Source organism: Eschrichtius robustus, chromosome 2 (assembly GCF_028021215.1).
Source record: "Eschrichtius robustus isolate mEscRob2 chromosome 2, mEscRob2.pri, whole genome shotgun sequence".
NCBI classification, from domain to species: Eukaryota; Metazoa; Chordata; class Mammalia; order Artiodactyla; family Eschrichtiidae; genus Eschrichtius; species Eschrichtius robustus.
In genome coordinates, this window is record NC_090825.1 from 165917386 (window position 1) to 165944432 (window position 27047).

The 27047-nt window shown below is 52.9% G+C and overlaps 2 protein-coding genes across 2 annotated transcripts in view; both read left to right on the forward strand.

The window, feature by feature from the left end:
* The window catches only part of LOC137759904 (BLOC-1-related complex subunit 8), a 33703-nt gene extending 25853 nt beyond the window's left edge, over nucleotides 1–7850 (forward strand). Inside the window, exons 9-16 of the mRNA XM_068536661.1 lie at nucleotides 3465–3547; nucleotides 4082–4285; nucleotides 5223–5357; nucleotides 6196–6343; nucleotides 6509–6642; nucleotides 6731–6824; nucleotides 6981–7092; nucleotides 7393–7850. Of these exons, the coding sequence (XP_068392762.1) occupies nucleotides 3465–3547; nucleotides 4082–4285; nucleotides 5223–5357; nucleotides 6196–6343; nucleotides 6509–6642; nucleotides 6731–6824; nucleotides 6981–7092; nucleotides 7393–7618 (1136 nt within the window). The 3' untranslated portion in view covers nucleotides 7619–7850. The remainder of the gene's footprint in view (nucleotides 1–3464; nucleotides 3548–4081; nucleotides 4286–5222; nucleotides 5358–6195; nucleotides 6344–6508; nucleotides 6643–6730; nucleotides 6825–6980; nucleotides 7093–7392) is intronic.
* Nucleotides 7851–14830: 6980 nt separating this feature from the next.
* TMEM161A (transmembrane protein 161A) lies at nucleotides 14831–26850 on the forward strand. The gene is given in 13 exon segments (XM_068534720.1): nucleotides 14831–14939; nucleotides 14942–14997; nucleotides 17858–17961; nucleotides 18609–18689; nucleotides 19084–19181; nucleotides 19294–19450; nucleotides 20306–20457; nucleotides 24677–24737; nucleotides 24834–24977; nucleotides 25081–25194; nucleotides 25336–25510; nucleotides 25632–25728; nucleotides 26102–26850. Coding segments are annotated over 13 exon segments (1602 nt in total). The 3' UTR covers nucleotides 26356–26850.
* The last annotated feature ends 197 nt before the right edge of the window (nucleotides 26851–27047 follow it).

Here is a 27047-nt window from a genome sequence, read left to right on the forward strand (position 1 = left end):
CTTTCTCTAGTTGCGGCAAGTGGGGGCTGCTCTTCATTGCGGTGCGTGGCCTTCTCATTGCAGTGGCTTCTCTTGTTGCGGAGCACGGGCTCTAGGTATGTGGACTTCAGTAGTTGTGGCACTCGGGCTCAGTCGCTGTGGCTCACGGGCTCTAGAGTGCAGGTTCAGTAGTTGTGGTGCACAGGTTTAGTTGCTCCGCAGCACATGGGATCTTCCAGACCAGGGCTTAAACCCTTGTCCCCTGCATTGGCAGGCAGATTCTTAACCACTGGGGAGCGCGAAGTCTTAACCGCTGGACCACCAGGGAAGTCCCTGGGGCAGGGCCTTGAATGCCAGGCTGAGGACTGGAACTTCCTTCCTCCTGAGGGCAGTGAGGACCCACGAGGAGTGCATGAGCAGTGAAGGGACATGATCAGCTGTGTGCTGGGTAGATCCCTCAAGGACCAGGGCAGGGGATGACTTTGGTTCCTGGGTGAGGATTGGGGGCTCCAAGGTCATCAAAGTTCAGAAGACTCAAACCCCTGTGTGAGCCCATCTGCACCTGTCAAGCCTGGCTCCAGAGATGGCAGAGGACCTAGTGGCTTCTAGAGGACCCAAAGAGCCCTAGAGTAGAGTGACTTAAAGTGCAAGGTTCAGGCATAGCACAGAGAGGACCTCACCCCCAGTCTCTGCACAGATGGACACAGCCCTGGCCTCCCGGTAGTTTCCTGTCATCTCTACCCCTACCCCCAACAGTCCTGCTCCCCATGGCAGCCATGGCCAAGTTTTTAAAGTCCCGTGCCTTCTTGCTCAAAGCCCTCCCATGGCTGTACATTGCTCTTAGACCAAAACCCACAGGCCTCCCTGCAGCTCAGAGGACCCGGAGTGGCCCTGCCTCTGCAGCCTCTCCTGCTGGCCTCCTCACTCCAGCCTTATTGATGCATCTCCTCCCTCCTGAGGGCCTTTGCACCTGTCATTCCTTCTGCCTGGAACTTACTTCCTGTCTTGGCTCTTGGGTCTCAGTTCAGAGAGAACCCCCCGACCTTCTGACTCTTGGGGCTCCCCCGTTATGTGAACCCTGCCCTAGCCAGGATGTCCTTGTCTAAAATGCGGACAGATTGAGAAGGGGCCAGAGTTGATCTTCCAGGCCCAGAGACTCATGTCCAAGTCCCATGTTCCCATGGGACCCCAGGCGTGGGGGGCATTTCCTGAGTCATCTTGGCACTGAGACCTCCCGGCCAGTGCCCTCCTCCTGTCCCCAGGGACCTGTCAGGGCAGGGATAACGCATCCCAGCCGTGGGAACTAGCCTGATTCCAGCCGGGGATTAAAATTAGCCCCAGAGGTTAAATTTAGCAAGTCAAGCTGGAGCTGGGGGGCTGAGATGGGGGCTTTTGTTGGCCTGGGATTTGCATAGTTGTGACCACTCAGAGACCCAACCCAGAGAAGGTGGAGGGTGTGTCTGGGGTCACACAGCGGGCCGCATATGATGGACTGGGGCGTCTCATACTTACAGCCCTGGGTCTGTGGGAAGATGAGGCACCCCGCCCAGACCCCTCGGGCTGGGGTGTGGGAAGCAGGTATGGCTACTCCCAGAGACAGACCTACATTTCCCTACGCTTCCCAAGAGCTCATTCCCAGGCCTTGTGCCAGGTACTCTGTATTTCATACCCACCCCATTCACAGAACAGCAAACTGAGGCCGAGGGAGAGGCCTCCCTTGCTAAAGACCGCTCTTCTGGCTGAGACCTGAGAGCAGGCCCACTTCACCCTGGGCAGGCCTGTGGCGTGGCCTCAGCCACCTATGACGTGGGAGGGCTGGGGGGGTGGAGTGTGGTCATAGAGTTGGCAGAGGGGGTCTCGGGGGCCATGGAGTGGCTGTCTGTACAGTGAGGTGGGTGCTGCAGAACAGGCAACATGATTCCTTGATTCCAAGGAGCCCTGCATGAGGGCTGCTGGGAAAGTCCTGGACCGTGTCTTGGATACATGCTGCACTCACTGAGCTGCCCATTCTCACCCTTGGGGCCCCCACCAGGGAGATCCGAGATCCCCATGAGGAAGGTCCAGGGTTTCTCTCCAGTTTGCCTGGGCCCACCCCATCCCCCAGTCTGAGGGTTCCAAGCTTAATTCTTTCAGGGCATTCCCCCCTCCTCCCGCTGGAAAGTGGGGCAGGGATAGGGTTTCTCTTATGCTTCCCCCCAACTTTTTATTTTATTTTTATTTTTATTTTTTGGCCGCGCCACGCAGCATGTGGGATCTTAGTTCCCCGACCAGGGATCGAACCCGCGCCCCCTGCACTGGAAGCGTGGAGTCTGAACCACTGGACCACCAGGGAAGTCCCCACACACACAATTTTTTAAATAGAAATCTATAATCACTGAGGGAGAAATGTTAGAAAATTCAAAAGAGCAAAAAGGAAAAAAAAAGACAAAAAGCCCACACATTGTATGATTCAATTTATAAGAAGTGTCCAGAACAGGCAAATCCATAGAGAGAGAACGTAGATTAGTGGTTGCCAGGGGCTGAGGGGAGGGGAATGGGGAGTGGCTGCTAATGGGGCTGGGGCCTTTTTTTGGGAGGATGAAAATTTTCTGGAACTAGGTAGATGTGATGGTTGTACAACGTCGTGGATGCTCTAAATGCCACTGAATTGCACACGTTAAAATGGCGAGTTTTATGTTATATGAATTGCATCTCAATTTTTAAAAACGGGAAAAAACTCACCCATAAATTTCCACCCAGCGTTGACTCCCAGCTTGAGCATTTCCTTCTAGTCTTTTTTCCACTCTCAATACAGTTTTTAAATATACGTTTTATATATTTTTAATATATGTTTTCTGGTAACCGCAGCCCTCAACCTTGCTCATCGAAGGGCTATTGTGGGATTGAATGAGTTCAGAAGTGTCTGCTGTGTAGACCAGGCTTACTTTCAGAGGCTCAGGATCACTGAGCACCGCTGGGTACCAACATCAGATGGCCCTCCAACCTGGCCTGTTGAGGACTTTTAAGCTGTCGCCAGTATTCATAACAGCAGTGCATACACAGCACCTGCTGTCTGCAAGGCAGATCTGAATGCCCTGTGTGGGTTAGCTCATTTTATGCTCCAGCAGCACTGGGCAATGCACCATACTGTTATCCCCACTGCACAGACAGGGGGTCAGGCTCCCCCGAGGTCCCACAGTTACCAGCTTGTTTTGCTTTAGAGCCTCAGGTGGGGGCACCCATACCTCTCAATCTTTCCCCCTTGGTCAGCCTTCTCCTTATAAAACATTGGTCTGAAGGTGTTCAATGAGCATTTGGTGCATCCTGGACTGGTCGAGGGTGTGGGCTGTGGGGATGACCCAGCCTGCCTTGATCTCCCCCATCATCTCCCTTTCAGCACCTGGCAGGGGCAGGAGGAAGATAGGGGGTAGACTGGGGTGCCTGTCCCCACTCTCCACCCACCTACTCTGTCCTCTTCTCCTCCCCCCCCCCCCACCGACCCCCAGACCAAGGACACTCCACCCAGCCTGGGACAATGGGGAGGAAGAAAATTCAGATCTCACGCATTCTGGACCAAAGAAATCGGCAGGTGAGTTCAGTGGGTGGGACAGTGGTTCGGGGAAACGCATTCCTGGCAGGGGACACAGCCTGGGCAAAGGCCTGGCCATCTGGGAGAACTGCAAGGGAATAAGGAGACTTGATGCAACGTCAGGAGTTTGAGATGTAGCATTTACTCATTCTCATGATGATTAATTCACTGATTCTTCTTGATGACTGGAGCCCCAGTCACAGGGGAGATGGAACTCAATACAAATACACCCAACTCAAAGCGCTGGACCAGAGAGAGGCACAGAACTGGGGAAGCTCAGAGAGGGAGTGTGGGCTCTGCCTGGAGGCCAAGGTAAACTTACCAAAGGAGAGGACATTTGGGCTGGGTTTTGAAGCACTGATAGGAGTTTGCCATGTTAAGAAGTGAGAAGGAGTAGTACAGCCAGAAAGAACAGCACATGCAAAGGCATGGAATCACGAGGCATGTTCAGGGAACAATTAGGCCCCTCCACCTCCCCTCTCACCATCCCAAATCTTTGTCTTCTCCTGCCCCACCTGTGGGTCCTGGGTCCAGGTGACATTTACCAAGCGGAAGTTTGGGCTGATGAAGAAGGCCTATGAGCTAAGTGTACTCTGCGACTGTGAGATCGCCCTCATCATCTTCAATAGCGCCAACCGCCTCTTCCAGTACGCCAGCACGGACATGGACCGTGTGCTACTGAAGTACACAGAGTACAGTGAGCCCCACGAGAGCCGTACCAACACTGACATCCTCGAGGTACCCCTGGGACCCACCTCCCCGGCCTCATGAAGCCCAGCACACTCTGCTCACTCAGAGCCTAGGGACTCTTGGTTTGCACAAAAGATGAGCGTTGCAATTTGGCTTTGCTGCTAGTCAAAGCAGGTTTGGAGTAACAGAGTGTCCCTTTTAGGGGCAACTTCCTGGATAGTGGAAATAAAAAACATCGAGGGCCCCACTATGTGCCCCTCACACACATCATCTCATTTGCTCCTGTTACCCATTTGGTGAGTACAGACACAGAGAAGAAAAGGTACCACAAAGCAAACAGACCTCACTGAGGTCCAGGAATGTTTTTGCTTGAGCCGCTGTATCCTCAGGAGAAAGAGGCAGGAGCAGCCCCTGCACTAGCTGGGCAGCCCTCACACCCACGACCCAGGATGGGCAAGATCACTGTCACTTTGGATGTGGGCATCTTTACCCAGGGCGGGAAGCTAAAGCCACTGGGCTGGAGAGAGCAGCAGGCTAGGACTGCACCCAGGAAGCCCCAATGTGGCAGAGGGTGGGGAGAAGCTGGCACAGGAGAGGCTGAGAGGTGCTCAGTCAGCTGACATTTATTAAGCACCTATTGCACGCCAGGCTCCGAGGCTGCACGTGGTACAGAATGCAGGAACCGAATCACACTCAGGAGCAGTGTTAGGATAATGCCATCAGGCCTGGGTGGGTCTCGGCCTCTGCTGTGTGACCCAGGCCTCTCTGGTCCCAGGGCAGGACAGTCCCTCTCTCACAAACAGTTGGAACTTACTAGGTGATAACTCACTGGGGTTTTTGGTTAATGGGATTTGGCTGGAGCAGGCTGTGCCTGCACCCTGCCTGCCCACAGAGCTGGATGGGATAGGTCCTCCCCTCTCCCGTAGAACCAGGTTTCTTGGCCAGGATTGGGGGAGTGTCACCCTGTTGTCTCCCCCTTCCACAGACACTGAAGCGGAGGGGTGTGGGCCTTGATGGACAAGAGCTGGAGCCAGAGGAGGGGATTGAAGGGCCAGGAGAGAAGCTGCGGAGGCTGGCAGGTGATGGGGGTGACCCAGCCTTGCCCCGACCCCGGCTCTATGTAAGTGACTCCCTGCCCCGCCATGAATGGGGCCCTCGCCCCACTTCTGAGGTCCAAATGACTGAGGCTGAGATTGAGAGAGAGACTTAAGACCAGGAATCCTAGAATTTGGGGGCAGGTTTCTGCCTGGGTGGGCAGGGAAGGCTTCCTGGAGGAGTGGGCATTGTAGCAGGGGCTTTGAAGGATGGAAAAGAGTTCAACAGGCAGACAGTTCCTTTTTTTTTTTTAATTTTAATTTTAATTTTTGGCTGTGTTGGGTCTTCGTTGCTGCGCGTGGGCTTTCTTTAGATGTGAGCGGCGGCTACTCTTTGTTGTGGTGCGTGGGCTTCTCATTGCAGTGGCTTCTCTTGAGGCGGAGCTCAGGCTCTAGGCACGCGGGCTTCAGTAGTTGCAGCATGCAGGCTCAGTAGTTGCGGCACGCGGGCCCTAGAGCGCACAGGCTTCAGTAGTTGTGGCATGCGGGCTTAGTTGCTCGGTGGCATGTGGGATCTTCCCGGACCAGGGCTTGAACCCGTGTCCCCTGCATTGGTAGGCAGATTCTTAACCACTGCGCCACCAGGGAAGTCCCAGTTCCTTCCTTCTTTATTTCTCTGATTCATCAAACACCCTGGGAAGCCCCCTCAGGGCCAACCCTATGCTGATTGCGAAGCCTCAGCTCTGGGCCTAGCTGTCAAGTAGCTACAGAGGCAGACACAGACTCCCCCAGCCATGTGGCGTTAGGCCAGAGGGAGGAGTATTGAGGACTTGCAGAAGGTGGAGGCTGGCGACTGAACTCATTGGGATTTTCTGTCTTGGACTTGATGCCCTCATTTCCACATCCTGTCCTCTCTGCCCTCAGCCAGCAGCTCCCACTATGCCCAGCCCTGACATGGCATATGGGGCCCTGCCCCCACCAGGCTGCGACCCCAGTGGGCTTGGGGAGGCCCTGCCTGCCCAGAGCCGCCCATCCCCCTTCCGTCCAGGAGTCCCCAAAGCTGGCCCCCCAGGTGAGCATGGGGCGTAGGCCCTCGGGGAGGAGAGGTGGCGGTCCCAGGGAGGCTGTGCAAGGCGGGAGTATGGGCTCTGGCCCTGCTTGGCTGTGGGCATCACTCCATTAGATGACATGGCGACCTGGTGACCTTCCCTCTCTCTGGGGGTCTCCTGCTCCCCAGGCCTGGCGCACCCTCTCTTCTCAGCAAGCCACCTCGGCAGCAAGACACCACCGCCCCTGTACCTGACAGTGGATGGGAGGAGGCCAGACCTGCCTGGTGGCCTCGCTGGGGCCCGAGGGGGACTGAGCACCTCAGTGAGTGAGGGGAAGGTGTGGAAGGGCTGTGGGAGCAGGGTGGCCTGGGTGTGGGCCTCAGTTTCCCCTTTCCCCTGTCTCTCCACAGAGAGGCCTCTATGGTAGCCTGCAGAGTCCGTGCTCCACTGCCACCCCGGGACCCCCACTAGGGAGCTTCCCCTTCCTCCCTGCAGGTCCCCCAGGTATGCACCCGCTGTGGGAGGCGTCCACACACCTGCCTGCCGGGGGTCCACACTCCCCCGCCCTCCAGAACTGAAAACTGGCGGGTGGGGTGGGTCAGGCTTGGGCAAGGGGCTCCCTGAGGTCAGGGCCTCAGTTTACTCTTCCTGCCCCCCCAGAATATGGCCTGGGAGACCCCCCTCCGCCCCCAGGCTTGCTGCAGCCCCCCACCCTGGCCCCCTGGCAGCCCTCCAGGGGTGATGGGTCCCCGGCCACCCCCGCCCAGCCCAGGTAAGTGCCCCGACTGCCTCCTTGCCCGCTCCCCTCCCACCCCATTCGGGTTCACGGGTGGGGCTCCTCCAAGTCTTCCAAGCCCCAGCCACTGCTGACCCCTGGTGGCCACTCCCGGTTCTGCACTTAGCCCCTCCCGACTGGTCCTGGTGAGGATGGGAGGCTATTTTGGAGGCCCCAAGAGGGATCGCCACCCCCTCCTTTCCCAAGGTCCTCCTGCCCAATCTTTGCCCAAGCCATGCCACTTCCATGGCTTCCCTCGCTGAGCTCACGGCCCCGCTCCTCTCTCTCTCCCTGCAGTGGGGGCCGCAGCCTGGGCGAGGAAGGCCCCCCAGCCCGCGGCGCCTCCTCGCCCACCCCACCAGTCAGCATCAAGTCCGAGCGCCTCTCGCCGGCCCCTGGAGGCCCCGGCGACTTTCCAAAGGCCTTCCCCTACCCCTTGCTCCTGGCCCGGCCCCTGGCAGACCCCCTACGGCCTGGGCCCCCGCTGCGCCGGCTGCCCACTACCGATGGCTGGCCCCGGTAGTAGGCCCGGGGGTGGCACCGATTCTGCCCCTCACACCAGGCGGGGTGAGGGCACGTGGGGTCCCAACCTTCCTCCCTGCGTCCTTGGAGAAGACCCAGCAGTTACGACCCTCTCCGCGGCAGGGGCCTGGAGGGGGGAAAGCCTGGTTCAGGTCCAAGGTTGGGGTGCCCCTTTCCCCCTTCCAGTGTGTGTGTATCCATCAATAAAACACACGGGGCATCCGTGAACGAAACCGCCGCTGCTCAGAGCCACACCCCCGCCCGGGTCCTCCCATCTCTTCCCCAGCGGCCTCAGTCTTGCCTTGGACCCACTCCAGAACCTGACCCTGAGAGGAGGACTCCAGTGCTCCTTGGGAAGGGGGGTGGGGGAGAAGCGGGGTCGGGGTTGGGGGGGACGGGGACGTAAGGGGAGGAGCCCTGGAGGGGGCGCCAACGAGCAGGTGACGCCGTGGGCAGCCAGTGCTCAGCCCGCTGGGGGCCCTAGGGCACCGCATAGAGTGGGCACCTAGAGTGGTTCCACCCCAGTGGTGATGGGCTGGGCTGTTTACGCTCCAGCTCCTGAGGGTGTTGGGTCGAGGGCTCAGGCTGGGTTGCAATCGCTTGCAGCAAGGAGCAGTGGGGAACCGTGAATGTTGGGCTATGGGAGCGCTGGAGCGGCCGCTACACTGTTCATCTTTTAAATGGGCATATCCCTTGATCTCTTGACCCAACGATTCCCACCGGAGGGAGGAGGGAGCCAGGCGTTTATCCACCCACTTTGGGGTGGTGCAAACTCCCTCCACTTCGGCCTGTCCTGTGTAAGGGCAGACTTGGGGGTCCAGGAGGGAGCCAGAGGGAGCTCCATTTGTTCCTCCCCTCCAGCCACCCCCCAGGTGGTCTCAGTGAGATCTTTATAACACTCAGATCTGTCCCCTGACCTTCCTGAGCTCCTCAGCTGCCCTCACCCACTCTGTCTCCTGCCCTGAGGCCCTTAGGAATACTTGCTGTTCCAAGCTAGGGCCATGCTGGTCCTTCCTCCTGGGCCACCTCCTGCAACCCCCAACTGGCCTCCTTTTTAGACTGCTTCCTACCCTCCAAGGCCTAGCTCCCTGACACCTCCTGCAGGAAGCCCTCTCACTGCCCCAAGCTGAGAAATGGCTCTGACAATTCTCAAAGGGTCTGCTTAGTGGAGATCACCGATCTGGACAAGAATGTGAAAAACACATGGTGTTGGTATCAGTGTTTATAAGATTTGTATGCCCCTACCCCACCATCATTCTACGAAGATCCAAAGCTGACTGGTCCAGCTTGGCTGTGGGCGAGTCAGCTTGACCAGTAATTTCAAGACCCTTGTCCCCTGTCATCCCAGCCCTCCACAGAGGACTTTTTCAGTAAAATTCGATGCCTTGCACTCCACCATTAGCGCACACAGACCTGGATGTGGATACAGAGGCAGAAATGTGTGCAGCCTTCGAAATAAGTCACCTCCCTTTCTCCTATAGTCCCTCTTCCCAGCCAAGACTTTCAGTGGACTCCTTTGACAGGTAGGGAGAGAGGGAAAAATGTGTAAAGTGACAGACCTTTTTTTGTGACATGAGCGCACTTGCTTAAGCAGCCATATGTATAGCACCATTCATATGCCAGATCCAGCCTGGGCTTTGTCCTCTGATCTTCCTGGTCCTTGACACCTTCATCCCCAGTGAAGTTGGGGCTTTGGAGCCCTAGTTTCCGGGGGAGAAACATGGCACGATCAAGGTTTGTGAAAGCCTCCCTCCCTGGGGCTTCTGTGGCCTGAGGTGGAGGTGGGGTCCAGGAACAAAAGAGGCAGGAGGCCGAGGGACAGTGGAGGGGCACTCCAGGGTGTGTTTGGAGGTAGAGCTACCAGGACCTGCAGATGGCTCGGATGTGGGGTAAAGGGTTTCATGGGCAACTTGCAGCCCCCTCTTACAACACAGGGAAACTTGCAGAGAATGCAGAGTATGTGGGGTGAACTTAAGGCCTCTGTGGAGTGTTTAAGTTAGGCTGGAGAGCTCTCTCACCGAACTCAGATTCAGGTTCTAAATCCTCTCCACCTGCTCCCTTCTGTCCCTTCCCACCCTCAGAGGAGGGGTGAGGCATTGTCTCCACCCCAGCCTATGACAGTAGCCTCTGGGGATCTGGCTGAGTACACAACCCCTGCCACCCCAGCAGCACCATTGCCACATGCACCATGGTCACCACGCAGGTGCAAATTTCTCCAACTGGGTCACCCTTCTGGGGATCCCCTTCCTCAGGTCGCAAGGACCCTGGCCATGCACATGGGGTGGATGAACCGCCAACCTGGTGGCCCCCCGCAGTGTCGCAGTCACAGCTCCCCATACAACCAGACACAGGACCAGGGACTTGGGAGGAGGAGAGAGACCAAGGCATCAGGTCCTCTGGGGGAAACTGAGGCATGTCCACAAAGAGCCCCTTTTTCAGCCTCTGGATCTTACCCACATTGTGGATAAGAAGGTGGGCCAGTCTCTGAAGTCAGTGCCCACAGGGTAAGTGCCGAGTGTGGAGTTCATAAAAATGTGGTCTGCTTTCAAACGCTGGGGAGCCCCAGGGCCATTTGGTGTGGCTCTGTGTCGTCATCCCTGGGAGGCCGCACTTTCACCGTCTGCCGTTAGGTGGCGCCCAGTAGTGCCCTTTGGATTCTGAACTCCCCACTCAAAATTTTAAAATAAAGTGGAAATAATAATAAGTAAATAAAATCTATCTTGGCTTCCAGGGAGTCTGCCCCATGTTTTTAGTCTATGAGCCTGGGGAACCAAAAAGGGCTGTGTCACATGTCATGTGTGTGTGACTATACATGTACAGCTTGAGGTGCCCTGGGCCATAAGGGGACAGTGGGCACGCTACCAGGTTCTGGAAAGGCCTCTGGGTCCAGACCCTAGCTCTGCCCCTGCTGGCTGTGTGGAGGAGGAAGCAAGGAGGGTTGTGTGGAAGTGTCCTACTGCCAGTCTTTCTAAGGACACCATGGTGATGTTGGCCAGGGCCAATGTCACTATCAGATGGGTTCCAAGTCTCCCAGGGGCTTGGTCACTGGTTGGAAGCACCATGGGAAGTATGGACTGGGTACGAACATGATGATGGAAGTCAGAGATGCATTTTTGAGAGCACCATAGAGATGCATTTTAGAGAGCACCATAGAATGAAACAGTGTGGAATGAGAGTGTGGATCTCAGTGTAGACAGAGATTGTGGGACATTAGCATAAACAAACATAGGGAGTGTCCAGTGAGGATCAGGGAAAATGGAATACCCAGTGTAGGACAGAATGTGGATTCACCCAATGGAGAATAGACAAGGAAGAATGTCCAATGGAGAACAGACAACATAGCACATGAAATGTAGAATAGGAAGTGAAGAACAGTCAATGTAGAACTGAGATGCTGAGCAAACAACGAAGGATGGAGTACATGGGCCAAGAGAAGACTTTGGCATTTGTTCTGCGTGAGGTGGGAGCCATGGATGACTGTGAGCGGAGGAGGGACACGGTCTGGCTTAAGTGTTAACAGGTGTCCTCAAGCTGCTCAGGGGAAAACAGACTGTGGGGGGTGGGTGGGGAGTGGGGAATGGAAGCCGCAGGAGACCAGGGAGGAGGGGACTGCAGGTGGGAGATGATGGAGGCTGGATTGGGTGGAGGCTGTGAAGGGAAGGAGGCTGGTTGGGACAATGGTTACACTTGGAAGGTGAAGCCATCAGGAGGGGCTAACAGGTCAGGTATGGAGCAAGAGAGAGAATTCAAGGCCAACTTCAGAGTTTGGGGATAAGCACCTGGACGATGGAGCTGCCCCTTCTGCAATGGGGAGGCTGCAGAGGGAAGATGCAGAGCTCCTGGGGCCAGGATGTGTGTGAGCTGCCTGTGGCTCACCACATGGGGGTGCTGTGATGCCTGGACTCGTAAACCTTATGCCCATGGGAGAAGTCAGGGTGTGAATTAGATTCGGGCCTCAGAGTCTCAGTATCTTTATCAGTTTAATGGGGACAATTGTCCCAGCACCCTGAACTGCTGGAGAAAGCACTCGAGTCAGCCCCCCAGCCTGATGAGCAATGGGCCTGCAGCAAATGTTCCCCTTTTTTTCTTGGTCCACCTTCTCTGACACCCTCCCCAGCTTCCCTGGATCCCACCTGAATGCTGTAGCCCTGAGGCGTGTCTCATGACCCCCATGTAGGTCCTGGGAAATCCCAGTGACCCTCACTGCCACTGTCACCCATGCTCTCTCAAGCCAATGCTCTGAGTCCAGAGGACCAAAGTCACAAATAGTTAATCCCCTGAAAACAGACATCCACATGGACTCATATACAAAGACAAAAACACCCACAGAGACAAGGCAATCAACTATACACAATCCAGGCAAAACAATCTTGAGGGAAAAAAATGGAGCTGGAGGAATCAGACTCCCTGACTTCAGACTATACTATAAAGCTACAGTAATCAAGACAATATGGTACTGGCACAAAAACAGAAATATAGGTCAATGGAACAGGCTAGAAAGCCCAGAGACAAACCCAAGCACCTGTGGTCAACTAATCTATGACAAAGCAGGCAAGGATATACAGTGGAGAAAAGACAGTTCCTTCAATAAGTGGTGCTGGGAAAACTGGACAGCTACATGTAAAAGAATGAAATTAGAATACTCCCTAACACCATACACAAAAATAAACTCAAAATGGATTAAAGACCTAAATGCAAGACCAGAGACTATAAAACTCTTAGAGGAAAACATAGGAAGAACACTCTTTGACATAAATCACAGCAAGATCTTTTTTGACCCACCTCCTAGAGTAAAGGAAATAAAAACAAAAATAAATGGGACCTAATGAAACTTAAAAACTTTTGCACAGCAAAGGAAACTATAAACAAGACGAAAAGACAACCCTCAGAATAGGAGAAAATATTTGCAAATGAATCAATGGACAAAGGATTAATCTCCAAAATATATAAACAGTTCATGCAGCTCAATATTAAAAAAACAAACAACCCAATCAAAAAATGGGCAGAAGACCTAAATAGACATTTCTCCAAAGAAGACATACAGATGGCCAAGAGGCACATGAAAAGCTGCTCAGTATCACAGATTATTAGAGAAATGAAAATCAAAACTACAGTGAGGTATCACCTCACACCGGTTAGAATGGGCATCATAGTGAGAGGTCCACGATGAAGAGTGGTCCCCACTTGCTGCAACTGGAGAAGGCCCTCGCACAGAAACGAAGACTCAACACAGCCAAAAATAAAAATAAATAAATAAAATAAAGAATTATTTTTAAAAAAAAGAGTAAAATATTAAAAAAAAAAAAAAAAAAGAATCATCAATGGGCTTCCCTGGTGGTGCAGTGGTTAAGAATCTGCCTACCATTGCAGAGGACTCGGGTTCGAGCCCTGGTCCGGGAAGATCCCACATGCCGCGAAGCAACTAAGCCTGTGCGCCACAACTACTGAGCCTGTGCTCTGGAGCCCGCAAGCCACAACTAGAGAAAACCCGCACGCAGCAACGAAGACCCAACACAGCCAAAAATAAATAAATAAAAAAATTAAAAAGAATCATCAATAGATGCTAAAATTAGAGGTTTAAGGTATAATGAGAAACAAGATATTTGGTCAAGAAGCACCTGTCCACAAGGTAACTATTCATTACAAAGGGAAAACTAGTAAATTTACCATGGGGATGTCTGTCAGATAAATGATCAAAGATGACAGCAGTAATGAGACATAGTCCCCAAAATATAATTTATTCACTGTGAAGTCCCCTGCTTTCATTTTCCTTGTTATACTTGAAAGTTGGTAAGACAGTAGTATTAAATGTTCTCACCACACACAAAAAAAAGATAATTAGGTGATGGAGGTGTTAACCAATCCTATGGTGGTAATCATTTTGTAATATGTGTGTATCACAACATCACTTTTAAACTTACACAATGCTATATGCCAACTGTATCTCAATAACGCTGGAAAAAATTATACACAATCTAGGCTTTTGTTTAAATAAACTGTTTAATTTAGAACAATTTTAGATTTACAGAAAAACTGTGAACATAGTACAGAGAGTTCCCATATACCCCACACCCAGTTTCCCATATTATTAACACCTTGCATCAATATGGTACACTTGTGACAATTAATGAACCAATATTAAAAATTGTTATTCCTTAAAAAAAAAAAAAACTAAACATTATCCACTCACAGCCCTCATAAAGACCCTCAGACAGTCACACCCACATAATATGTCCACACTCAGGCAAACATACTTATACTTATCCATAGAAACAGAGCTGCAAAACTTGGGCTCAAAGCCTTTTCCTCTAAGCCTTGAAACAGAAAACATCAGATTCCTGAGGCTGACATTTAGTCCTTGATCTAGCCACGCCTGAAGCTGACAATGCTTTTGGAGTTTTCTGTTACGTGAGCTAAATTTTTCCCTTTTTTTCTGGAACCCATTTAAGTTGGACTTTTTTGTTTGTTTGTTTGTTTGTTTGCAACCAGGGTTCTGGCTGATAGAGATAAATAAGGCTTTTGCCAGGTGAAAAAAAAGGGGGGAGTGGGGGAGGAAGGAGCCACCCCAAGATGGAAGATGGCATTTACAGAGGCCTGGAGATATCAGAAAGCATGACCTGTGGCTAGCTGTACTATAGCGCGTACAATAGTGTTGGCGGCAGATTGAAGTCAGGCAGAGGGGTCTGAATTCAGTCTGAGCAATTGGAATCTAGTCATTGGGGGCCACCGAATGTTCTTCTTTTTTAATTTATTTATTTTTGGCTGCCTTGGGTCTTCCTTGCTGTGCGTGGGCTTTCTCTAGTTGTGGCGAGAGGGGGCTACTCTTTGTTGCAGTGCACGGGCTTCTCATTGCGGTGTCTTCTCTTGTGGACCACGGGCTCTAGGCCCGCGGGCTTCAGTAGTTGTGGCTCGGGGACTCTAGAGCGCAGGCTCAATAGCTGTGGCGCTCGGGCTCAGTTGCTCCGCCGCTTGTGGGATTTTCCTGGACCAGGGCTCGAACCCGTGTATGCAGGCGGATTCTTAACCACTGCACCACGAGGGAAGCCCCCACCAAATATTCTTGATCAGGGGAGTTCCACGCTCAGAACTCCCCAGCGGGAGACAGTGATTGGATGAATAAGTGTATTCCACTCAAACGTGCGAAATAGGTGCAGGTGAGGAGACCCCGGTCGGAGCTCGTTGAGCAACTTTGAACTACAACTTCCAGCATGCAATGCGAGAGACTCCTTGTCCTCCTGATTTGTCCCCCGGCTCCAAGCCTGACGATTGGTTGGATGGGCTGCTTGTCAGACCAAACTCGGGTTTTGATTGGTCGACTTCAAGCTGTGCTCCGAGCTCCAGGCCCATGGGTCCCGGCACAGCGCTCCAGCAGGCAACATGGTAAGCCGGCAACTCAGCATGGGGGGCCCTGAGGGGCTAGGGGTTCCGCCGAGGGGGATCCAGGGAGACACCGAGGAGACCGGGATCCCTTTGTGGGCACTGAGGTCTCTGAGGGATTTGGGATCGCGCTGAGGGCCGTGTTTCCCTCTCTGGGGTCAGGGTCTCACTGCGGGACCTATGAGGGGGTGGGGGGTTGTACAAGGGAACTGGAAGGCCTTGAGTGTTCTGGGCTTCTGACAAGTCCCTGGGGGGCCCTCTAGGGGCCTGGGGTTCTGCTGAGGGTGTCGTCCCGTGGAGGGTACTGGGGATCTGAACACCTTCGGAGCCCCGTGAGGGAGATCTGGGGTCCCCCTGGGGCCCACTCTGGGGATGGTGTCCTGCGGGAGCGTGGGGGCCGCGCCGACAGGGTCCATCGGGGCTCCCTACGGGTGTGGCGTGTGCCGAAGGACTAGGGAGAATCCTGAGAGGAGGGGGCCATGCGGAGGGGATCTGGGTGGGCTCAGGGCGGGGGAGGGTCCCAGAATTGGAGACTGCACAGTTGGAACCCTCAGGTCTCGCGTGGTTCTGGGTCCAACCCATTGAGTTTATTCTTCAAGCTTAGCCTGGCCCCTGTGGGTCAGGCGGGTGCTGGGCGAGGGCGGAGACCCCCCAGCCCCTAGGACTGGACAGAGGGAGAGACAGGATGGAGGGGCCAGGAAGGCGGCCTGACCTTGCTTGGGGTGGGGGGTGACCCCGAGGAGGGGCGTTGGAGGTGGGTCTGAAGTAAGAGCATTGATGGAAGGGGTTGATGAAAGTGGATGTCGTTCCAGGGTGCGGGACGCTGTGGGAGGTGAGGGGAAGGGCTCTAGGAAACGGGATAGAGGAAAGTCGCATTGATGTTACTTAGCAGGATTCTGGGATCACAGATCCAGGAAAGAGCTTTGAGCTGAGGAGGGACATGGGCTGATGGGATGCTTCAGAGATCTTTGGAGATCTGCAGAGCGTGGACCCTAAGACTGGAGGCTGCTGGGGGCGGGCGGTGCGAAACATCCCCGGATGGACCTCGGGAGCCTTAGGTGGAGGGATGCATGTCTTCCCTCCTTCCCTTCTCTTCCTTCTTCATCCTTCCTCCCTCTTCTTCTTCCTTCCTCTCTCTCCCTCTCCTTCCTTTCTAACGTCCTTCCTCTCCAAGTGCTGGGATCGCAGTTTGAACCATGGGTCTCCTCCCTGGGAGGTGTCCGAGGGTAATGGGGTCAGCGATGGAGAGCCCGGGGGTCTGGAAGGGTCTCTGAGACCCGAATGGTTGGGCGCAGAGGACGCCGGGGGAGAGAGCCGGGCAGTGAGGCGCGTTGGTCCTGAGATGGGTCCGCCTGGCCTTGCGGGCTGAGGAGTGGAGTTGGACGTTTACTATGAGACTGGGAAGGGCCTGGGCCGCCTGGAGGAGCCGAAAGCCGTGTCCACGGGAGTGATGGGTCGGTGCTGGGGCCTCCAGGGAAGGGCCTGGAGGAGGCATGGTCTGCGAGCTCGGCAGAGAGGTTATGCCAGGGGATGATGGGTCACAAGGGAGAGGTGTCTGGAGAGCCAGGGAGGCTCTGGGGAGCAGCTGCTGGGAGGTGCTGGGTTTCCAGGGAGGAGTGGAGGAGGGGTCCTGGGAGGAAGGGCGGGGCCGCTTCGAGGGGCCCAACTGTGCTCTGGGTCATTAATGCCTGCTAGCCAGTCTGCACTTGGGTGGGGGGAGGTGAGCAGTGAGACCAGAAAGAGTACGCCCCACCTCATTATTGAAAAAATGTTCCTGGTCTCAGTTTACAAGTCACGGCATAGAGAACATATCCTATTAGTCTCTTATTTTAATGATGGATTTCTCAGCAGTCATTCTGAATTACAGTGCTAGGCCCGATAGCCATCACATTAGAGCTTTCCCTATTAAAGTTAGCTTATTTTTGCCTGATTAAAGGATAATTTTAATAATTAGTTTTAATATTAATGTAATCTTTATTTCATTTTAGTTGTTAATACCATAGTACTAGCAGACAGCCCTCCTGAGCACTTAATTTTACATAATTACTGATAGCAAATTGGTATTTACTGCATTCAAGCAGGAAAACCCAGCTTCAGACTGATTACCAAAAACATTTTTTCTAAAACGTTTTAAAATAAGTATATGAAAATGTGTAATGAATTGTTGTTTAAAAGTTTGTTAGTAGAACTTGGTAAGAAAATTCCTAATTAAAAAAAGTCATCCCACTCAAACGTGTAAGTCTTTATCCTGAAACAGGTAGTGGGGCCAGAAATAGACCGCTTTCCTCCTTGGTTGATTACAAAGGGAGGGAGAGGGAGAGAGGGTGACTTCAATTATCAGGGATAATTTAAGAAGGGAAAGACTTGGGGGACAGAGCCACCTGGGTGAACGTTGAAACGACAAGCTCACCTGAGACAGTTACAAAAACTGCGTCCGTGGGACTGTGGGAGAAGAGCGCTTCCACTGGGTGTGCCCGGCTCGTTGTAGGTCCAGAAGGTGGTCGTGAGAGTACACGAAACAAAATAGGAAGCACCCCATTTCCAGATGAGGAAACTGAGGCTTGGGGAGATTTAAATCCTTAAATCCTTAGCACAAGGAGGAAAGCGAGCCCCAGTGTCTGCTCCAGCACGTGCTCTCCGCCGCCCCACACCCCAGCCAGGTGGTGGGGAGGGACGTGCGTTTTGCTGGGGCTCCCAGGGTTGGGTCTGAGCCCACCCCAGGACCTTTCCCCAAGCAGCAGCTTGAGCCAGGGTGGCCCTGCCTCCGCCACCTGGCCCCAGCGTCGCTATAAATAGCCGGGGTTCCGAGGCGTGAGCTTGTGATCCTCTGGCTGGCACTGCCCTTCACGTTTCCTCCCCCCAGGCTGTCCTTGGAGTGCAGCTGGTGGTGACGTTGCTCACTGCCACCCTCATGCATAGGCTTGCACCACACTGCTCCTTCGCGCGCTGGCTGCTCTGCAATGGCAGGTGAGCCACACCCCCTCCCCGGGCGGTGGGCGGAGCCCCTAAGGCCCCGCCCTCCCTGGTTTTTCTCCTAGCCCTGCCTCAAGCCCTGCAAGACGAGGTTTTTTTGTTTTGTTTAAAAAAAAAAAAACAAAACAGCTTTGTTGAGATGTAATTGATGTACAATCTGCAAATATTTGAAGTACACAGTTGGATCAATTTTGACAGATTGTACACATCACTCAGACCATCTCCACACTCAGAAGAGCAGCTGCTTCCCCAACTCCTGCTCCCCTTCATCCCTACTCTAGCTGTAGATCTGTTTCCTGAAACTCTTTTTGTCCCGGTTTGGGTTTCGGACCCTTTCTGAGAATCTGGTGGAAATTGTGAACGCTCTAGGGCAATTCACATGGCAGTTCCTCCAGGAGAGTTAGCCAGCAGATTCTGGGATGTCTAGGACCCCTGCTGCACTCCGCTAACCAACCCCCAGCCCACCTCCCCGGCCTTCCCCTGGCCTTGGATGGCCCCTACCCATCCTGTCCCAGGCTTTTGGGGGCCAGGCTTCCCTCTGACTACAGTTCCTGCTTTGATCCCCCCCGCACCCAAGGTTCACTGCTTTGGTTCCCCCCTCCCATGCCCAAGCTTTCCTGACTGCCTGTCTCTGCCCTCAGTCTCTTCCGATACAAGCACCCTTCCGAGGAAGAGCTTCGGGCCCTGGCGGGAAAGCAGAGGCCCAGAGGCAGGAAGGAGCGGTGAGTGAACCCCCAGCCTTAGGTAAGTGGCTCCCTTCCAGGGGAGGCCATGAGGGCACAGGGCCTTCCCTGCCCACTTCCAGGCACTGCTCTGGGCACAGGAGAATTGGGGACACCCCAGGCTGAGGAGGTGGTCACTGTCATTCACTGGTTGCCTCCAGTTGGCGTCTAATGCTTATTGGAAGTTTGCTCTGGGCCAGCCCTATGGGTGGGTGGTGGCCACACCCTGGCATTCAGAGGACACCCAGGCTGGGGGAGAAGGTACCTCCTAGGCCTCCTGTGCTCTGAGGGTGACATGGTAGAGCCCTCAGGCTGGGGTGGGGTGGACCGCCATGGCTGCCTGGGGAGGGGAGGATGGAGGGTGCTGTTCTGACACATTCCCCCCTCCTCCCAGGTGGGCCAATGGCTATAGTGAGGAGAAGCCGTTATCCGTGCCCCGAGACACCCCTTTCCAGCTGGAGACCTGTCCCCTCACAGCCGTTGATGCCCTCGGTAACAGCTGGGTCCCCAACTCCCCTGGCCCTTGGCTCACACCCTGGTGGGGTTGGTGGGGGGAGCATCCTGGGCGGGCTAAGCTGGGGGCTCAATTGCATGCTCCCCGCAGTCCTGCGCTTCTTCCTGGAGTACCAGTGGTTTGTGGACTTCGCGGTGTACTCGGGTGGCGTGTACCTCTTCACAGAGGCCTACTACTATGTGCTGGGCCCGGCCAAGGAGACCAACATCGCTGTGTTCTGGTGCCTGCTCACCATCGCCTTCTCTATGTATCCTTCCTCTTAGCTCCCCAGGGGGGGAAGGTGGAGGCATGTGGAAGCTGGACCCCAGGCTCCTTGTCACCCCAGAAACTCAGTGGTGTAAAGCAGTCACTATTTTATGTTTTCCTGGGCCGGGGCTCAGCTGGGTTGCCTCATATCTGCTCCAAGTGGGCTTGCCTTTCAGCAGTCTAGAGCAAGCTTCCTCACCACAGGGGCCAGGAAGGAAAAGGGGGCACTGCAGGCCTCCTGAGGCTTTGCCTGAAGTCGGTCTACCCCAGCCCTGTCCATTCTCTGGGTCAAAGCAACTCAGCAGTCCAGAACAGATGGAGGGGCTGGCAAAGAGACGTCCCTTCTGTAATTTTTTTAGGAAGCTGCAGAGAGGCAAAACTGTGACTTTGAGGACCCAAGTCGGAGACAATGTCCTTGTGGAATGGGCTTGCAAAGAAGGGCAGATTGGAGATAGAGACTTGTATCTCTTGCAGCCTCTCAGAGGAACGGGAAACTCGGGAGCTGTGAATTCAGCCAGGAGGCTGAGTGGGTCAGGGAGACTTGACCTCCTGACAGACAGACAGACAGAGGCAGAGTTGGCCATTTCTAACTGACCACCGGCAGTGTGATGAGGCCAAGCTGGAGGCCTGGCTCAGGACCGCCCGCTCGCTGATGACACAGGCCTGAACAGCAGTGAGCCTCGTGTCCTGGGCTTGCCCAGCAACTCACTCCTCTGCTCCCCAGGACTCCAAGCCTGAACTTCCATGTTTGTGATCTGGAGTCGGGGGGGGGGGGGGGGGGGCGGTCACTGGTTGGCGGGGTGGATGGGGGAGGGGTCACTACAGGCACTGGAGGCCTCCTTAGCCCTGCCCCCAGCAAGGTGTTCCTGACTGTGACCCGGCTGTACTTCAGTGCAGAGGAGGGGGGCGAGCGCTCAGTCTGCCTCACCTTCGCCTTCCTCTTCCTCCTCCTGGCCATGCTGGTGCAGGTGGTGCCGGAGGAGACCCTTGAGCTGGGCCTGGAGCCAGGTATGTGCAGTCTGGGGCCTGGGGTCTCCGCCTCCATCACTGCCTCATGTAAGCTGGCGAAGGCGGGGTTTAAGTGGCTTTTCCACCTGCACAGTAGGTGAAGGAAGGGACCCCTGGGGCCCGAGCAGTCTCCATGGGTAATTTGGGGGAGGAAATAGATAATGGTATAACATTCATAAAGTACAAGAGGATATAGAATGAAAATCATCCTTCTACTCTGGTTCTCCTCCCCAGAGGAAACCTAGGGCACCACATTCCCATATTCACATAAAACAGTAGTGTATATGTCTCTATGCCTTGTCTTTTTCCCTTAGAAACAATAAATATTATTATCATATTAAGTGAAGTAAGTCAGACATAAATGAACTTATTTCAAAACAGAAATAGAGTCACAGACATAGAAAAGAAACTTATGGTTACCAAAGGGGAAAGTGGGATCAGGGGGAGATAAATTAGGAGTTTGGGATTAACATATACACACTACTATAGATAAAATAGATAAACAACAGGGACTACTGTATGGCACAGGGAACTATATTCAATATCTTGTAATAACCTAGAATGGAAAAGACTCTTAAAAAGAATATATGTACATATGAATATATATATATATATATATCTGAATCACTTTGCTGTACTGTAAATGAACTATACTTCAATTAAGTATTGGAGGTTGTCCCTAAATGCTATGTACAGTAAATGTATGTTACAGTAACATAGTAATAGTAACTTGATGTTACATTTTGTAACAGCTATACAATATTTCAGTTTATGGATTTGCTGTGGTTATTTAACCAGGTCCCAATTTATGGACATTTAAGTCTTTCCGCTATTAAATGTTGTTGCACAAAACCATGTTGTACTACAATGCTGTACAAGAACAGCCTTGTGCTTGTGACCCTGTGCAAGAAAGTGCATTTATAATTTTAATAATGTTGCAAAATTGCCCTTCAGAAAGAGATGTATGAACACGCATATTTCCCCACATCCTCTCCAATATGTTCTCTCAGACTTTTTTGTCTTGGGTGATCTGATGGGTGAAAATATAAGTGAGGTTGAGCATCTTTTCATATGTTGAAGAATCATTTCTATTGCCCTTCTGGGAAAGGTTTGTTCTTTTGCCTAGTTTTCTACTGGGATGTCGACCATTTTATTGATTTGTAGGAGTTCTTTATATATTAAGGAAATTAGCCTTTACGTGTGATACGATTTGTAAATATTTTTTCTTAGTTTCTCATTTTTCTTTTGACTTTCTCTGCTTCTTGAATGATCTTTTAAAAATATAATTTGGATCACTTTTCTGCCTGACACCAGACTCTAATGGTCTTTTGATAAAGATAAAAATACTCGCCATGGCCCACATGGTCCTGCTGACTCCTTGAGCTTTATCATAACCAATTCTTCTCACCGTTCAATTTTTAAATTATATAATGAATATATATAAAAGAATATATATATATATATTACAAAGACAAATAATGTAAATACCCATGAATCCACCTCTCCCATTCAATAGGCTGCCTTTTTGTTTTGTTAATAGCTTCCTTCACTGTGCAAAAGCTTTTTAGTTTGATGTAGTCCCATTTGTTTATTTTTGCTTTTGTTTGCCTTGCCTGAGGATGCATGTTCAAAAAAATATTGATAAGACCAATGTCAAAGAATGTACCACCTATGTTTTCTTCTAGGAGTTTTGTGGTTTCTTGTCCTACATTTAAGTCTTTAATCCATTTTCAGTTTATTTTTGTATATGGTGTGAGAAAGTAGTGCACTTTGATTTTTTTGCATGTAGCTGTCCAGTTTTCCCAGCACCATTTATCGAAGAGGCTGTCTTCTCCCCATTGTATATTCTTGTCTCCTTTGTTGTAGGTTAATTGACCATGTAAGAGTGCTCCATGTGTTCTTTTTTAAAAATTTAATTAATTAATTAATTTATTTATTTATTTATGGCTGTGTTGGGTCTTCGTTTCTGTGCGAGGGCTTTCTCTAGTTGCGGCAAGTGGGGGCCACTCTTCATCGCGGTGCGCGGGCCTCTCACTGTCTCAGCCTCTCTTGTTGCGGAGCACAGGCTCCAGACGCGCAGGCTCAGCAATTGTGGCTCACGGGCCAAGTTGCTCCGCGGCATGTGGGATCTTCCCAGACCAGGGCTCGAACCCGTGTCCACTGCATTGGCAGGCAGATTCTCAACCACTGCGCCACCAGGGAAGCCCCCATGTGTTCTTGATTAACATATATTCCCTGCCTCTATGTGTCCAATAAAGTCAAATCCCCATCTTTCCTAACTTCTTGTTTCTAAAAGGTTAATCTCCCTCTGGGATGATTTCTCCCAGAGGGAGACCATTTCGATTTCGACATCTCGATTTCTCCAGGTAGTGCTGTCAGTGTTTTCTTTATGTATTTTGAGGCTAATTGACAAAGTGTTTACAAGTTTAAAATTGCTACGTCTTCCTGGCAAATCAGCCATTTTTTCATGATGTATGGACCCATTTTGATTCTAATAATACTTCCATCTTAGTCTAGTTTGTCTGGTATTAATATAGCCTTTCCAGCTTTCTTCCTTCCTTTCTTCCTCCCTCCTTCCCTCCCTCCCTCCCTCCCTTCCTTCCTTCTTCCTTCTTTTCTTTTTAAATTGATATATACTTGACATATTATATTAGTTTCAGGTGTACAACATAATGATTCAATATTTGTGTATACTGCAAAATGAGCACCACAGTAAGTCTAGTTAACATCCATCACTGCACATAGTTACAATTTTTTTTTCTTGTGATGAGAACTTTTAAGATCTACTTGCTTAGCAACTTTCAAATATACAATACTACCTTTCTTTTGATTAGTATTTGTTATATCTTTTTGACATCCCTTTACTTTCAACCTTCCAGTGACCTCATGTTGAGGTATGTCTACTTTAAAAAATAATAATAATAAATATATAGATATAGATATTTTATTTATTTTCTTTCTTTCTTTTTTAATTTGGCCATGCTGCATGGCTTGTGGGATCTTGGTTCCATGACCAGGGATTGAACCTGCGCCCTCAGCAGTGAAATCTCAGAGTCCTAACCACTGGACTGCCAGGGAATTCCCTATCTGGATATTTTCCATCAAGTCTGATAGTCTGTATCATTTAACTTCAAAGTTTAATCCACTTACATTTATTGTGATTTCTGACATATTTGGCCTTGTCTCTACCATCTTACATTTTCACTTTCTATTTGTTCCTTTTCTTTTGTGCTGTTGACAGTGGCTGCCAGCTTAATTGTCCTTCCTTTTAGGTGATCTGTCATAACTTCTGACTGCTTTGTGAGCTCTTTGTTTTTGGTATTCTGCAGTTTTGCCACAGTGTGTCTAGGTATGGATTTCTTTGTATTTATCTGGTTTTATACACTTTGTATGTATCATCCATTCTGCAGACTTCTCATTAATTCCCTTTCAATATCTCTTCTTCATTCTCTCTTCTCTCCCTTTGGGGTTCAGACTTGACTTATATTGAACTTCTTATTCTGTCCTCTTTATCTCTTAATCTTCCATCACATTTCCCACCTTCCTGTCTTTCTGAGTTGGAATCTGAGTGATTTCTTCAGATCCAATTCATTAGTTCCTTCTTTGGCTCCTTCTAAGATGCTGTTTAACAACTTATCACTTCAATAATTATATTTTCCTTTTGGAAGAGCTTAATTGATTCCTTTGCAAATCCACCTGGTCCTCTGAGGTAGTCTCATGTCACCTGTTCTGTGATTCCAACTTTTATTTTCCTCAGGCATTTCACACAGAAGCCTTGCAGTCTAAACTTGTCCTTTGTTTTTTTTCTCCTGACTCACCTTTATGGTAATTTGTTGTCTCGTGTGTTTGGTGATTTTGGTTGTGAACTCATATTATTTGCTTTTACTCCGTGGAAAATGTTGGGGCCTGAACTGAGAATTCTTTCCAGGACTTTGATTTCCTCCTGTGGAGCCCTTCATGACCCTCCAGCCTCGGGGAAGCTCAGACTCAGTGCCCTCCACCCCCATGTCCCTCAGTCCAATCAAGGGTGTCTGCCTAGCACATTCTCCTGAGCTTCACATAACTGGAGAACAAAATTGTCCTCATGCTTGTCACAGGGCCTGGCTGCCACTAGTGTGTTCCTACCTGGGGAACGAAAGGATGCCTGGGAGGGGGGCAGAGTAGGCTCTGAGGCCCCAGGGGTCTATTTTGGACACCTCCCTCTCTTTGTCTTCTCCAGGCCTGGCCAGTATGACCCAGAATTTGGAGCCACTTCTGAAGACACAGGGCTGGGACTGGGCGTGAGTCCTGGGAAGGGAGGGGGAGCAGCGGCATGCTGTGACCTGCAGGCAGGGTGCTGACCTGCCGCGGGGCCCTGACCCTTCTCTTTTTCCCAGTCTTCCTCTGGTCAAGCTGGCCATCCGCGTGGGGCTGGCGGCAGTGGGCTCCATGCTGGGTGCCTTCCTCACCTTCCCAGGCCTGCGGCTGGCCCAGACCCACCATGATGCACTGACCATGTCGGAAGACCGGCCCATGCTGCAGTTACGTGGGGGACCGGGTGGATGGAGGGTTAGGGTGCCTAGGGGAGGGGCCGGTGGGGATGGTGGGTGCCCAAGCCTACCCGCTCTGCGCCCTTGCCCCCAGGTTCCTTCTGCACACCAGCTTCCTGTCCCCCCTGTTTGTCCTGTGGCTCTGGACCAAGCCCATGGCGCGGGACTTCCTGCACCAGGCTCCCTTTGGGAGCACGTCCTTTTCTCTGTGCGTATGGAAGTGGGAGGCAGGGCAGCTGGGGCCCCCTCTGGGTACTCCAGTCTCTGAGGCTAAGGGAGGAGTGGGTCCTGGGGGAGGATCCTGGGGCAGAGGGCAGCCTCACTAGCCCCCTCGCCCCTCTCGGCGCAGGCTGTCCGACTCGGCCTTCGACTCGCTGCGTCTCTGGATGCTGGTGGCACTGTGCCTGCTGCGGCTGGCGGTGACCCGGCCCCACCTGCAGGCCTACCTGTGCCTGGCCAAGGCTCGAGTGGAGCAGCTGCGGCGGGAGGCCGGCCGCATCGAGGCCCGAGAGATCCAACGGCGGGTACCGGCGCGGGGGGCGGGGAGGGAACCTGGGCCTCAGGGCGGGGTTCCCTGTCCCTCAGGCGTGGGGTTACCAGGAGACCGAAGGTCCCCTGCTGCAGCCACTGCTACCTATCCACCAGGTGGTGCGGGTGTACTGCTACGTGACAGTCGTGAGCCTGCAGTACCTGAGTCCGCTCATCCTCACACTCAACTGCACGCTGCTGCTCAAGACGCTGGGTGAGAACCCGCCTGGGCGAAGGCGGGGGCGGGGTCTGGAGTTGGAGCGGGGCGGGGCTGAGCCTGGAACGAGGGGCTGGAGTTGTAGTTGGTTGGGAGAGGGGAGGGCCTGAGATTGAGCGAGGCGGGGGCGGGGCCTGGCTATAGAGGGGGCGGGGCGGAGGCTGGAGGGCCCTGAGATGGGGCGAGGTCAGAGGCGGAGCCTGGGGTGGGGCCCGAAGCTGAGGTGCGGGCAGAGCATGGGGTAGCCTAGGCGGTGGAAGGAGGCAGAGCCTGGGGCGGGGCGGGTGAGTGTCAGCATGGGTGGGGGTCCTGGAGGCCAACTCCGCCTGCGCCTCCACCCATCCCTCCCTCCACCCTCTTTCTCTCGCAGGCGGCTACTCCTGGGGCCTGGGCCCCGTTCCCCCGCTGTCCCCGACCCCGTCCTCAGCCCGCGATGGCCCGGTCGGCCCCGAGGAGGATGAGGCCCAGCAAACCGTGGCCCTGATCGCCGGGGTCCTGGGCAGCTTGCTCACGCCACTCTTCCTCCGCGGCGTCCTTGCCTTCCTCATCTGGTGGATCGCCACCTGCCAACTGCTCTCCAGCCTCTTCGGCCTGTACTTCCACCAGCATCTGGCGGGCTCCTAGCCCGCCTGCAGACACTCCTGCGGCCCCAAGGTCTGGTCCTGGTCCAGCGGGGCGCGGGCCACCCCCTCTGTGTCCCCAGGTGCAAGGTGGTCCTGGGAGTCCCAGATGCGTCCGCTGTGCCAGTCCCCTTCACTGCATGCCTGAGCCGTGGCCACGCCTTGGACCCTGAGCTTCTGTCTAGAAACTGATTCCCCAGGCCCAGAGGCAGAGGGTCCCACGGCCAGTCATTGTTCCCAGATTGCACGTGCCCAGTTTGACTGCAGTGGGGGTGGGAGGGGGCACTATTCTGAACAAATAAAGGAGCAAGCCACTTTTTTCTAAAAATTAATTCAATTAATTTATTTTTGGCTGCTTTGGTTCTTTGTTACTGCGTGCGGGCTTTCTCTAGTTGCGGCGAGTGGGGGCTACTCTTTGTTGTGGTGTGTGGGATTCTCATTGCAGTGGCTTCTCTTGTTGCGGAGCACGGGCTCTAGGCGTGTGGGCTTCAGTAGTTGTGGCGCGTGGGCTCAGTAGTTGTGGCTTGCGGGCTCTAGAGCACAGGCTCAGTAGTTGTGGCACACGGACTTAGTTGCTCCACGGCATGTGGGGTCTTCCAGGACCAGGGCTCAGAACCCGTGTCTCCTGCATTGGCAGGTGGATTCTTAATCACTGCGCCACCAGGGGAGCCCGAGCAAGCCGATTTTTACAAAAAG